The 14,061-nt window shown below is 42.6% G+C and overlaps 1 protein-coding gene and 1 long non-coding RNA gene across 12 annotated transcripts in view; both read right to left on the bottom strand.

Moving 5' to 3' along the window:
* The window catches only part of LOC120685577, a 60,566-nt gene that overhangs the window by 46,370 nt on the left and 135 nt on the right, over nucleotides 1-14,061 (bottom strand). The gene's annotated exons all lie outside the window — the stretch shown is intronic.
* On the bottom strand, nucleotides 65-13,795 carry LOC120685573 (putative disease resistance protein RGA4). Of its 11 annotated transcripts, none has more exons than XM_039967573.1 (6): nucleotides 13,655-13,768; nucleotides 12,976-13,410; nucleotides 12,606-12,829; nucleotides 5,426-5,559; nucleotides 2,092-5,239; nucleotides 1,560-1,984 (listed from the first exon to the last, which is right to left on the bottom strand). In XM_039967573.1, exon 5 carries the CDS (start codon nucleotides 5,193-5,195, stop codon nucleotides 2,121-2,123), a length of 3,075 nt encoding a protein of 1,024 aa, XP_039823507.1. In that variant the 5' UTR covers nucleotides 5,196-5,239; nucleotides 5,426-5,559; nucleotides 12,606-12,829; nucleotides 12,976-13,410; nucleotides 13,655-13,768; the 3' UTR covers nucleotides 1,560-1,984; nucleotides 2,092-2,120. The 11 variants fall into 11 exon arrangements, 10 of the variants coding, with proteins under 10 accessions (XP_039823505.1, XP_039823507.1, XP_039823508.1 ...); XM_039967574.1 differs by lacking the exon at nucleotides 13,655-13,768 and having other exon boundaries at nucleotides 12,976-13,013; nucleotides 13,154-13,610; XM_039967577.1 differs by lacking the exon at nucleotides 12,976-13,410 and having other exon boundaries at nucleotides 13,655-13,795.

The following is a 14,061-nucleotide window of genomic DNA, read 5'->3' as shown; positions in this document are numbered from 1 at the left end:
TCGGGGAAGTGCTGAGGTTTTGGGATTCAAAAGCAAAAAAAATTCGGACCGAATTTCAGTTGAATTGACCGGTCAAACCATTTGAACTTCATTCGTATTTTGACCGAATTTTTTACAAACAAAGCAATAAATATTTTTCGAGCGATTGCTTCAAAATAGATAATATAAGCATCAAGAGAGAATAAGAAAGATGATACTACATGCACCACAGTCCGCACGACAGTCCAGTTAACACATTTTAGAGTCCAATTGAGCCTAAGATGATACTGCAGCTCTTGCCGGCGCATCGTGACCAACTCCGACGTGTTCGACGCCTTGACCGCCGGCGCTGCCCCTGTTGCCGACCAACCCGCTGCGTACACGGGCACTGACCAAGTAACTTCGTGATGCCTCCATGAGCAGGGCCTAGCCAAGAACAACGAACTGATTAGGGACACGCTAGATCAGCACAAGTTCACCCAACACGATTAAAAACAGAGGACCAACCACAACCTACGAGCTGCAGATTTGAATGGAGATGGGCAGATCTTCGGTTGACGGGGAAACCCTCTTCCGCTCCTGTCTCGACCGTGCCTCCGCGGCCTGTTGGCGGCGGCGGCCAGCAGGGAGAGGGGGTGGAGTAAAATGAAATTTCTAGGGTTTCAGGTTGGAGTCCCGAGTTTTATAGTGAGAAGATGTATTTGTGAGCTGTAATGGACCTTGGGCTGGGCTACAAATTCAAATTTGGCCGAATTTTTTTGGCCGGTTTATTTTTGTCTCGGGCCTAACCGAAATGGGCGAAATCTGGTGAAATTCGGCCCATTCGGTCTGAATCCCTAAACCTTGGTGCCGACTACTAACTGATCGAGTTCCATCCATGAAGCTGCAGCCTGCAGATTCAGATGAACTCTACGGCATGCAGCAGCTTCCAGCGCTATCGAACTTGTGAGGCCAATTTAGATGATGCGTACTGCTTATATTGGCCTCTGCAAATCACGCATGTAAGCATGTTGCATGAAAGCAGGGAAAAGCAAGATGACGAGACTTGAAAAGCGGCGGCGTCCGAGTGACAGCACGACAAGCATGCCCATGTCTGCGTGGTGGCCCTTGCTCGGCGGGTTCCAGCACCACCATTTTGGCGCCCTTCTCCGGCGGCGCATCCTATGGCCGACGGAACCGACTGTGATCTGCAGAAGATGCTGGTACACGGGCATGATCCAGCGGCTTACGCGGCCGCTGGAGCGCGGTGGCGACACGCGTCCCTGCCGTACCCGCGGAGCGCGGTGGTGCGAGCACCAGGCAGCAGCTATTAACAATTTTGATTAGCATATTGAGGTATGGGGAGCAGAGCAAGATGAGGACTCTGCACGTACTGATGCTGTCTATCTATGTTGCAACTGGGTGGCAGGCAAGTGACACTGGGAAATAAACCAACTGCAGGATAACTAGCCTCCTGCTCTCCTAGATAGAAAACGTTGCTACGGAAGACAGGAGCAAGCAGAGCAAGACATATGAAGTAGATAAAGCAAGCAGAGCAAGACGGCGCGATCATGCAATATTCTTCCTCTTAAGTACGTTGATAAAGCTCAGATCATATGAAGTAGCCATTAGCCAACAAATTATGCACCTCTCTTTTCAGTAACAGGGGCATGCGACAAAAACGTAACACAACAGTAGTTGTTATACAGAAATGTTTAGAGCAGGAGCACATACACAATCTCAGTTGGCACCATAACAACAGCAGTAAACATAGAGATATGGAACAAAAAGGAGATGAAGTCTTTCACACTACAAAGTTCACTCACATACTAAAAGCAAGGTGATCTCTGTTGCCTTTCTTGATCAGAATTGCACGCATAAAAAACACTGGTTACTGCAGTTTATCTTGTATATACCCGTGATCCTATCATGCATACAACGGCTCTGTATCTTGCTCCGCGCAGCTCGATAAAGGCATACATGCAGTGCAGACGCAAAGCACTTGGTCACTTCCATGCTCAGTACCCTATATACATGAAGAGAAAGTACATGGCTAGTTAACATCTAATTACAGCAGGAGAAAAAAAAAAGAACCAGGTCACCGATATTAAAACAGGGTACATCAATACGTACCAGGATTAGAAGAAAGCCCAGCCACGAGGTCACCATGTCCAATTGTAGACATCCAGGTCTTCTCCGTGCAGCTGCTGGTGCCGCTCTTGGAGTCCAGGCAGCCACTGCGAGGAGACATCTTGCATATCCTTTGTGAGAAACAGCTGGTGCAAGCTGTCCAACCTCTCCACACACCACAAGTTCAGACACTTCTGTGCACGCAGCTCTCTCACTTGGGGAATATTCGAGACCCTCTCTAGGCCTTCACATCCAGCAATTAGGAGCACCTCAGAGAGGAAAGGGAGGTTCTCCACCACCTTAATGCTATCCATATTTCTTAATTGGAGCACATTCAAGCTGGTGGCCTCCAGTCCAAGCTGCTGTGGGAGAGCTCTCAGCCTGGGGCACCTGTCAAGTTCCAACCTCTTCAAACGTGGCAGCAGCTGCATCCTTGGAGATAGGGCTTCCCCGCCCTTTTGCTTGGCAGCAACTCCATCCTCTCCCGCTTCCTTACTTGCTGTTGTCACTTCTTCTCCTTCAACAACAAAGGTCCACTCCTCCCAGTTGGGCATATCCTCGATGACCAACCCTTCAAGCTTGGGGAAAGCTACTGCCTCTGCAGATATGGGATTACCCACCACATAACCAATAAATTCAGGTCCAATCTTGGTGACTGCAGTGGCTCCCGCAACTTTGAGATATTTTAAGTTGGGGAGCTGTCCAATTGGAGGAAGATGCACGCAGGATTTACACCGTATGAGATTCAAGTACTTCAAAGATGGAAAATGTGCAGCAGTATCAAGCCAGGTGGGAAACCTCCGACCAAAGAAATCTTCAATAAAAATATCTTCAATGCTCCGTGGAGGGATTAGCTTCTCAAAAATCCTCTCAATATTGATTACATCCTCTTCACTATATGCTTCATCTGTACGTTTAGTACAACATAAACTGAGCTTTTTGAGAAAGTTTTTGTCTAGTAACAATGGATCTGTGACACAAGGAGATGCTCTCTCCAATTTAATCATTTTAAGCTTCCACAGCTGAAAAAGAGGACCCAACTCGTCTAGGTTCCATCCATCTTTCATTGTAGCACTATCATCATTGCCACAACCAACTGGAAATCCTTCTAGATCATTGAGGAACTTCAATTGGGCAATCCCTTTTGGAACCTGATTTATTGGTGTTCCAGAAAGACCAAGGCGTCTCAAGTTACATAATCCAGTGATTGGCATAGGAAGGATGTGTAGAGCATGACACTGCTGCAAGTTTAATATTTGAAGGTATCTGAGAGAACCGATGGACTCTGGAAGATAAGATATGTTAGTACGATCAAGATCAAGTAGTCGTAGATGGATCAAATTTCCAATACAATTTGGAACATTTTCTATTATTGTACCACTCAAATCCAAAACTCGAATGCATGAAAATCTTCTGAATATTGTATTTTCCACTCTTATTGACTTGTTAAAACCAATAAGCAATGTACGTGCTCTTGTATGCTCTTGGCTCAAATTGTGGAATGTTACAGGATCTTTGTCAGTAACAATCGAAACATGTCGTAGTTTGGACAAAGATTTAGCCTCCAATGATTGTTGATCTCCACAAAAATATTCATCTTGCGACAAATATTGACCTAGCCGCCTCAAAAGATCATGCATTTTACAAAAATAATAGTCAGCATACTCAGGATTTGGATGAAGAAGATTCCTGTATATTAATTCATGGTAATATTCATCAGCTATATCCTCAAGAAGTTGTTCTCCTTGATCTTGTACAAACCCTTCGGCAACCCAATACCTTATAAGATCATCACGACACATGCTATAATCTTCTGGATATAAGGCACAGAAGAGGAAGCATTGCTTCAAATGCCATGGTAGTTCATCATAACTCAAATACAATGCTCCTCTCAGCTCAATAGGAAGTTCGCTCATGGACCAAGCACTTTTGTTTATGACTTGTCTCCATTGGTTCTCAGTTTTCTCTTTAGTTGCTAGGACACTTGCAATAACCTTGATAGCAAGGGGAAGGCCACTGCACATACGAACAATCTCTGTCCCTATACCTCTTAGATTTTGCACTTCGGTATCTTCATTAATGTTCATACTTTTCCAAAGCAGCTCCCAGCCTATGTCATCAGACATCAATTCAACTCGATGCACATGTTCCGCACCAATTGCTCGTGTGACTGTATCATTACGAGTAGTCACCAGAATTATTGTTGCAGATGCAGTGTTTAACGGAGTTCTTAATAGATTAGTCCATACATCTTGCCTCCAAACGTCATCCAACACAAGAAAGAAACTTTTATTTTTAATAGCTATTGCAAGCTTTTTGATGAGTTCTCCAACAGTTTCATCTTGGTTATAATCTACCCCAATGTTTCGAAGAACTTCTTTCAAAAGTGTGTCTTGAGAGTACGCTTGAGAAACACAAATCCATGCTTGTTTGCTAAAAGTTCCTTTTATTTTGGGGTGATTATATATTTTTTGGGCCAAAGTCGTTTTTCCGACCCCTCCTGTTCCAACAATGCCAATCTTGTATGTCTTCTCTTCTTTATGTGCAAGGATCAGTCCCACCAATCTTGTGCAAGCAAGAAATGTTTCCTTTCCCACAAGGTTAGGCTCCACCAGTTCACAAGCTTTCATCCTAAGCGTTTCTGAAACATCATCTATAGGCTGCACATTCTGAATTTTTAAAAATCTTTGACCTAGCTTTGAAATCTTCTCAAGTTCATTGTTGAATTTCCTGATCCGAACGGCAATCTCATGACGCCTTTGAATATTAGGAAGGCAAGAGAAAAGTGGAAATCTTGTACATGCAGCAGACCTTCTTGATGATGACGCATGGTCCGCTAGCAACTTATTTCCTTCTAATCTAGCCAAGTCTATGATATCATCGGCTTCATACATAGCATCTTTCAGCTCACCAAGCCAATTATTAACTGCTGACTCTTCTTTCCTCCTTTGCTCTGCATCATGAAGAAAGCATCGTATATGGTTCATTATTCTTTGTAGTTCTTTGAGATCATCTTTCACCCTCAGAACTGAAATGGCTTCCTCAAGAACGATATCTTGCAACTTTTTAGCAAATGATCCAACCACAGAATCAATTATGGTTGCCATAAAAGAAAGTTGTTGAGGAAGATCCACCAAAAATACCAAGCGACCTATTTGGAAGAATGGCAGACTTTCAGGCTTGTAATGAATACACAACAAGTGTTAAGATGATTCCCAAATTGAAGAAAATGAAAGGTAAAGTACATACTCGTTGAAAGGAAGTCTTTTCAATCATTGGCTATTACAAGAATGGTTCGGTGGGAAAGCATATCAGCTAAAGCTATAGCAGTAAGTATCTGATTGCAGGTGAATTTATAAGTCACTGATCAGAATGCTGCAGAAGAGATCAATATGTGTCAATGTTCGATTGTTTTTTTGTCCCTCCCTATAAGAAAATTGTTAAGGAAGATCTACCAAAATACCAAGCGACCTGTTTGGAAGAATGGGAGACTTTCAGGCTAAGTAACGCATGCACAACAAGTGTTAGCATGATTCCTAAATTGACAACAATGAAAAGGCGCAGTACATGCTCGTTGAAAGAAAGTCTTTTCAATCATTGGCTATTACTAGAATGGTTTAGTGGAAAACCATATCATCTAAAGCTATAGTGGTGCAATAAGTACCTGATTGCAGGTGAATTGATAGGCCACTTATCATAATGCTGTAGAAGAGATCTATATATATATATATGCATCGGTCAGATTTTTTTTCGCTCCCAACATGATCTCCAACACTCCCCCTCACGTGAAGGCTCCCTCAGACCTTAGACGCGGAATATGAGCGAGTAGCAATTATTTTATTTAATTGCGCTAACCAGAATTCGAACACGAGACCTCTAGCTTTGATACTATATTGAGTTGCATGCATGTAACGAACATGGCACCATTTATGCCATTTCGAGTGATTTTGGTGATTGAATGACAACGCAATCAATTGACTAATGGTTTTGTTAAGAGAACATTTATAGATCCCATGGATGAAGTAAAAAGGCCATGCAAAGCAAAACACGAAGAAAAGAACTCAAAGAAACGCTAAAATGGATGAGTTCTGCAGAAACCAGTAGCACCGGAAGAACCGATGCCCAAGCATCGGTGCATCCGATGGTTGTCGGTTGATCCGACACCTCGCTGTGGATCAAGTCTGAGCGCCTCTGGAGAATAAGCGAAGAAACAAGTGAAGCACCGCTTGAACTGACGACTTCAAGATAAGCATCGGTGCATTCAGTATACCATGTTCCAGAGACGATGTCAAGCGAGCAGAAGCGAAGTCTTCAGCACCGGTTGAACCGGTGGTGCGTCGGAGCATTGCATCGGTATAATGACGTCAGCAGAAGAGAAGAAGGCCAACGGCTAGTTGAGTGTTGTGTGTGATCGGTTTAACCAACGGATGAGCATCGGTTCAACCGGTTGTCACTGTGTTAGCAGTCAGGAACTCAACGGCTACTTCAGGCCTTAGAGTGACCGGATGAACCGACGCTACACCTGCCAGAGGCATCAGTTCATCCGATGATACGCAGATTTTCTGCTGACCGTTGGAGCAACGGCTACAAGACTTGGTGGCCTATATATACGCCTCACCCCGGCCATTTGACGATTGCTGGAGTTGCTGAACAACCCAAACACACCCAAGAACATCTCCAAGCCATACATGAGCTCATTGATCATATCCTTAGCCTTTAGCACTAGCTTTGTAAAGTGTGAGTGCTAGACTAGCTCTTAGTGAGTGAGATTGCAAGGCCTTGAGCCTTTGTGCTGTGGTTCTTTAGTGAACCAAAACAAATGCTTGGTGCGCCGGCCCCTTGGAGCTTAGAAGCTCGCCGGCAACGTTATCGACCCTCCGACTTGGTGTGGAGCGGCGACGACACTTTGTGCGGGGGACGTGGAGACCCCCATCCCTTTGTGGAGAAGCTCCTTAGTGGAACCCGGGGCCAAGGTGACCGTGATTGTGTTCACGGAAGAGACTTGGTGGCCGAGTAGCAATACTCTTAGTGAGTGCTACAACAACATGGATGTAGGTGTGCCTTTGTGGCTAACCGAACCACGAAATAAACACTCGCATCAAGAGTTTGCTATCTCCTATCCCACTCTTTAAGCTTCCGCATTTCATAATAGCAATTTGTATGCCTTTACTTTCATAGATTAGTTTCTTGATAGGAAAGGCTATAGGTTGCTAAACTCTTTTGGGATAGGGGTTTCATACTAGAACAACCTAGTTGCACATATAGATAGCTTGTTTTAGTTTAAGTTTTGTGCAAACTAGTTGGAGCCATAGGTCCAAGGTTTTTAGATTGCCTAATTAACCTCCTCCCCCTCTTAGGCTAGAGCACCCGATACTTTCAAGTGGTATCAGAGCCGGAACTCACTCCTCTCACAAAGGAAGCCAATTCTACTGGCAATTTGTGCTTACTGGCTCACTTGATCGGTTAGGCTTCACCGCCTAGTGAGTTAGCTCTTTTAGGGGAAGGGATGGATTCTCTAGGACCTCCTCCACATTTCGATGGCACGGGCTTCCAACGATGGAAGATTTTGATGCAATCTCACCTCCAAGTAAAGGGCCTAAATGTTTGGAGAGTAACGAATGAAGGAACTAAAAGCAATAGTCAATAAGAGAAGCAATATGATGCTATAGCCAAGTGTGCTATTTTAAATTCTCTTGGTGAAATGTTTCCAACCGTGTGTTTGCTTGTGAAAATGCTAATATTTTATGGAAAACTATTAGTGAGAACCATGAAGGCACAAAAGATATTACAAATGAAAGATATCATGTTCTCATTGATAAACTTAATAGCTTCAAGCAACATGATCATAAAAATGCCGAAGCTATGTACTCATGGTTGAATATTCTTGTGAATGAGATTAATTCTTTAGATGTAAAGAAAATTGAAGATTTGAAACTCATTCGCAAGATTCTTCACTCGCTTAGAAGGCCGGACTATGATTTGGTGACAACAATTCTATATGAGAAAGATCTCAACACAATGACACCAAACAAAGTCCTAAACAAGGTGATTGCCCATGAGCTACGCCATGATATCAAGCCAAGAGCGCCACCTTCTTCACCAACACATAGTGCACTTGCATGCAAGCAAGTCAAAAAGTTGAAGAAGATGGCCATCAAAGGTAGCTCAAGTGATGAGGAAGAAGAGGATGCAAGAAACTCCTCAAATGATGATCAAGAGCCAATGAACCCCTACCTCTACAAGCAAGTAAAGAAAATGAACAATTGCTTGAAGGAAATCAACTCAATAGGGTATATGGTCTTCCTCAAGGATGGGCCTCACCATTAACTTATGAAGGTTGATAAGAAGTTCAAGAAGAACAAGCAAAAGAAATAGAAGCCCAAGCATGAATCATTTGCCATATTTGGTGAATGGGTTAGCGGTGGTGAAGAATCAAGTGCTAGTTCAAGTGATGACTCAAACAAGAAATTCACCACCTGCATCGGATCATCATCAAACACTTGTCTTATGGTCAAATGTATGGATAGCGATTTAAGTGATCATGACTCTGATTCTCCTTCAATTGATGAACTTCTTGACCTTGTTCATGAGCACCAAAAAGTCATTAAGAAGCAATCAAAAGAAATCAAAAACCTTAGTGCTCTCAAAGATCTAAATGCTTCTCTTGCTACAAATTTTGAAGATTTGATGTGCAAATTCAAATTGCTTAGCAAGGAGCATGAAGAGCTCAAATTAAAATTTGAGAGTATTAATGATACTAATGACTCTTTGGAAAAGAAGCAAAGTATCCCTTGTGCAATTCCTATCTCTAGGGTAGATACTTCAACTTCTTGCATTGATTTAATTGATGATTCTTGCTCTAATCCTTACAATGAGAAATGTTATGAGAATGTTGTAGAATCATGTGATGATCTCATTACCAAGGAAAATGATGAGCTCAAGCAAGAAGTGGAACGACTCATGAAGGACTTGTATAGATTGAAGGGCAAAGGCATAGAGAGCAATGTCCAACATTCTCAAGATAACCGTGAAGACATGGTGAAGAAGCTTGAGAAGGAGTCCACCGTGACTTGCTCAAAGTGCCACAAAGAAGGCCACAAGTTCAACAAGTGTCCTCAACCAAGGAAGAAGCTTTCGGATGAGAAGAACAAGAAGAAGCTTACAATCAAGAGTTCTCTCATCTACACCAAGCCCAACCGGAGGAACAAAAGCAATAGCACCTCCTATGTGATCAAGAAGAAAACCAATGGCAAGGTGGTTGCTCACAAGGTTGGGAAGCAAGAAAGGAGTTGGAACCACTCCATTTGGGTGCCCAAGGACATCATCACCAATATGAAGGGGGCTCAAATGGTATGGGTTCCAAAGGAGACTTGAAGCCCAAGAATGGCTTCGGGGGATTTGGCGGCTTAGCTTACAAGTTGAAGTGAAGGTTCAAGCCAAAACAAGCTAAGCTCACAACTTGGACACTTGTTGCCCAAGTCCCCCATAAGGTAATGGAAGCTAGATTTCAATTCAAGCATCATGTAGCTCCATTGCTCTTGCTAGGTTGTTTGCATTGCATCACCTAGTGTTATATATGGTGAGTTGCTTGTTCCATGACTCTAACCCATAAGCAACCTACATAGTTTGATAAGTGTGTAGAAAGCTACACAAGGTCACCCTTCATGGTACATGGACTTCATAAGATATGTATTTCATATGTGTACCATGAGCACAATCTATAGGGTAAACTTCCTATTGTTGTCAAAAACATTGTGCATACAATTACTTGGTGATTCAAACACTAAATGCATACATTTAGGGGGAGTTCATCCTATAGATTGTGATTTTGAGACTAACATGATTTCAAGATTATCTTGTGTAGTCTCACGTGGAGTTAACACTCTAAGAGAATATTATTCACGCTCAATGTGAACAAACAACTCTATAAGAGTGTTTAGATAAATTGTGCTTTCATGCATATTGAGCCATGCTCTATTGAACTTAAATGCTCATATCTAAGTTCATAGGCTATGTGCCCATACATTTGCTCAACCTTGGTGTACCAAGTGCTTTTCTTCAAAAAAGACTTACAAGTGGTATCTTGTGCAAGTCACTTTCAATTGGTACATGCAAGGTAAACAAAGTGACCCCCGGAGGTATGCAAGGTTCTAATTTCTAACAAGTGGTATAATTGTCAAATTCTTATTATTCTTAGAGCAACCTCCGTGCATGATATGATCTAAGCTCTCTAGTTATATCATCTAGTTGTGCACTTGATTTTCACATTATCATTTTGTGAACATACTTATGGAGAGCTTATCTCATGTCATGCTAGTTTCGTGATTTTGTGATCCACCTTAGTGAAATTTTCAATTGGTATCTTCATTGACATCATACTTTTGGATCTTGAGTCATGAAACCAACTCCCTAGGCTACTAACCCTCTCTTGAGCTATATTATTTTGCAAGACTTTCTAGGTGCAAGATCTTTTAGGTGATTTGATTCCAAAGGGGGAGAGATGTGGATCAAAGCAAGGCATGTTCCCAACAAAGGGGGAGAAATGTTCCCTATTCCAAAGGGGGAAATGCCAAGTGAATCAAGTCACGAGGAAGAAGTAGTGACATAAGGGGAGGAACAAAAGGGGGAATCATGGTTTTAGGGGGAGGCCAAGCCATCATTGGATAATGGGGGAGATTGTAACAAACATGGCACAATGATGGTAAGCATCCAAGCAAGTGTAAGTGGTCTCAATTGGTATCAAATGGTTAAATTTGTCAATTCTTGCAAATTTTATGCTTTCTTTGATTGTGTTGTTATCAATCACCAAAATGGGGAGATTGTAACGAACGTGGCACCATTTATGCCATTTCGAGTGATTTTGGTGATTGAATGACAACGCAATCATCGGGACTAATAGTTTTGTTAAGAGAACATTTATAGATCCCATGGATGAAGTAAAAAGGCCATGCAAAGCAAAACACGAAGAAAAGAACTCAAAAAAATACTGAAATGGACGAGTTCTGCAGAAACCAGTAGCACCGGAAGAACCGATGCCCAAGCATCGGTGCATCCGATGGTTGTCGGATGATCTGACGCCCTCGCTGTGGATCAAGTTTGAGCGCCTCTGGAGAATAAGTGAAGAAACAAGTGAAGCACTGGTTGAACCGACGACTTCAAGATAAGCATCGGTGCATTCAGTATACCATGTTCCAGAGACAACGTCAAGTGAGCAGAAGCGGAGTCTTCAGCACCGGTTGAACCGGTGGTGCGTCGTAGCATTGCATCGGTGTAATGACGTCAGCAGAAGAGAAAAAGGCCAACGGCTAGTTGAGTGCTGTGAGTGATCGGTTTAACCAACGGATGTGCATCGGTTCAACCAGTGGTCACTGTGTCAGCAGTCAGGAACTCAATGGCTACTTCAGGCCTTAGAGTGACCGGATGAACCGACGCTACACCTGCCAGAGGCATTGGTTCATCCGATGATACGCATATTTTCTGCTGACCGTTGGAGCAATGGCTACAAGACTTGGTGGCCTATATATACGCCTCACCCCGGCCATTTGACGATTGCTGGAGTTGCTGAACAACCCAAACACACCCAAGAACATCTCCAAGCCATACAAGAGTTCATTGATCATATCCTTAGCCTTTAGCACTAGCTTTGTAAAGTGTGAGTGTTGGACTAGCTCTTAGTGAGTGAGATTGCAAGGCCTTGAGCCTTTGTGCTGTGGTTCTTTAGTGAACCAAAACAAAAGCTTGGTGCGCCGGGCCCTTGGAGCTTAGAAGCTCGCCGGCAACGTCATTGACCCTCCGACTTGGTGTGGAGCGGCGACGACACTTTGTGCGGGGGACGTGGAGACCCCCATCCTTTGTAGAGAAGCTCCTTAGTGGAACCTGGGGCCAAAGTGACCGTGATTGTGTTCACGGAAGAGACTTGGTGGCCGAGTAGCAATACTCTTAGTGAGTGCTACAACAACATGGATGTAGGTGTGCCTTTGTGGCTAACCGAACCACGGGATAAACACCCGCGTCAAGAGTTTGCTATCTCCTATCCCACTCTTTAAGCTTCCGCATTTCATAATAGCAAATTGTATGCCTTTACTTTGGTAGATTAGTTTCTTGATAGAAAATGCTATAGGTTGCTAAACTCTTTTGGGATAGGGGTTTTACACTAGAATAACCTAGTTGCACATATAGATAGCTTGTTTTAGTTTAAGTTTTGTGCAAACTAGTTGTTGCCATAGGTCCAAAGTTTTTAGATTGCCTAATTAACCCCCTCCCCCTCTTAGGCTAGAGCACCCGATCCTTTCAATGCACCAACCAGTTCAACCCAAAACCTTAAGTTGATGGGAAGAGGTGGGCAATTCACTTATATTCCAACAGAAAACCTCAAGAAATTCTGCTGATAGTCAATTTTTTATCTGCTAGAGCACAATGACTATTTGATTCACCATTTCAACTGTAACACTAAAAAATTTCTTGTTTTCTACACGCTACTGTGAAGATGCAATATAGCGGTAGCCTTGGAAGCTTACCTGTTAACAAGAGAATGCCTTATGCACAGATTCAATGTTAATTATTTATTTGTAGAAAGAGAATTCTCAGATGATAACCTATCAAGACTTCAAACATAAAGCAGACTGCGTCCCAAGCTAGGCAGATGAAAAGTAACTGATTTTAAAACCACTTTATAATGTGGATAGCAGAAGTTATCAGCCAATCACCAATGGAGAACCACAAATAACAGAGCTCATTAAACCTGCAAAAGTTGACGAAAGAATGAATAAGTTAAGTGCTTGCTCATCGAAAGAAAAGTTGTTCAATCACAGGCTACAGCTAGAATGGTTCAGCCGAAGAGCAAAATGAATTGTCACTGAATTAAAGCCATGCTGGTGCATTAAGTACCTGATTATAGGTGCATTGGTAACCCACTGATCAGAACACTACAGAAGGAGATCAGTATGTGTCAGTGCAATTCTTTTTTCTCCCTGCACTTTTCTCTTTAATGAAAGCTTTTTAGATAAACTTGAGAGATTAAGAGGTCCATAGAATTTGGTGCACAGAGCATCAAGCTTCTGCTTACAAGGACATGCAAATCTGAAGCACAACTCGAACCATCTTCCAAGGAGCCTGAGAGTCTCATAACCACCAATAGTAATCTTCTTAAACAAGCAGTTTGTTCATCCGATCATTACCCATGAGTACTTTTAAGGCCTTCATGAAAGAGGGGATGCAATTTAAAACACAGGTGCCTGGGGAGACCAATGTATAGAATAGATGACTGAGGACTATCACTTTATTGCTAGGAGAATCGAGAACCAGCAGATCCTATGGCAACTACTGCAAAAAGCGAGACAATTCTTAGCAGGTTAAATGACAGCACGGTTAATCAACACCTATAACTAGAACAGCTTAGCAGGTAATATAATTAAGAAAAATCACTGATAAAACTCAGCATTTTCAGATCTATTAGAACTAGAAAGGGTACCTGAATATTGGACCAGTTTAGCAGGTAATATGATTAACAAGAAAAATTACTGCTAAATGTCAGAGTTTTCAGATCTGTTAGAACTAGAAAGGGTACCTGAATAAGGGTCAACTGGTAAAGCAGTGATTAGAGTGCTTCGTATGGAGCTCTGTATGTTTTAAGGTATATCATTTTGCTCCCAATAGGATCTAATGAATCAATGGTCCATGAGAAATGGGCACACTGTCCAGCATCAAGCTTCTGCACGATTAGTCAATTCTTATGAGAAAAGAATGCTAAGGGGGAAATCTGAACGTCTTGATTAACTGGAGGCCATGAAGCTTTCCATATCCAAAAACATACCTTCAGCAGAGCAGAGCGCAAGGACACAAACAGCCGAGGAGTAAATGAAAACTGGAGAGCCTTTGTTGCGGAAGGCCTTGAAACACATGAATAGTGGGTTGGAGATTTGCAGAAAAGTTGCTTTTAGACTATACAGCACAGTCTACCAAGACTGTTGTGGC

The sequence above is a fragment of the Panicum virgatum genome, chromosome 8N (assembly GCF_016808335.1).
Source record: "Panicum virgatum strain AP13 chromosome 8N, P.virgatum_v5, whole genome shotgun sequence".
NCBI classification, from domain to species: Eukaryota; Viridiplantae; Streptophyta; class Magnoliopsida; order Poales; family Poaceae; genus Panicum; species Panicum virgatum.
The sequence above is the reverse complement of the archived record's forward strand: the minus strand, read 5'-3'. Positions and strand labels throughout refer to the sequence as shown.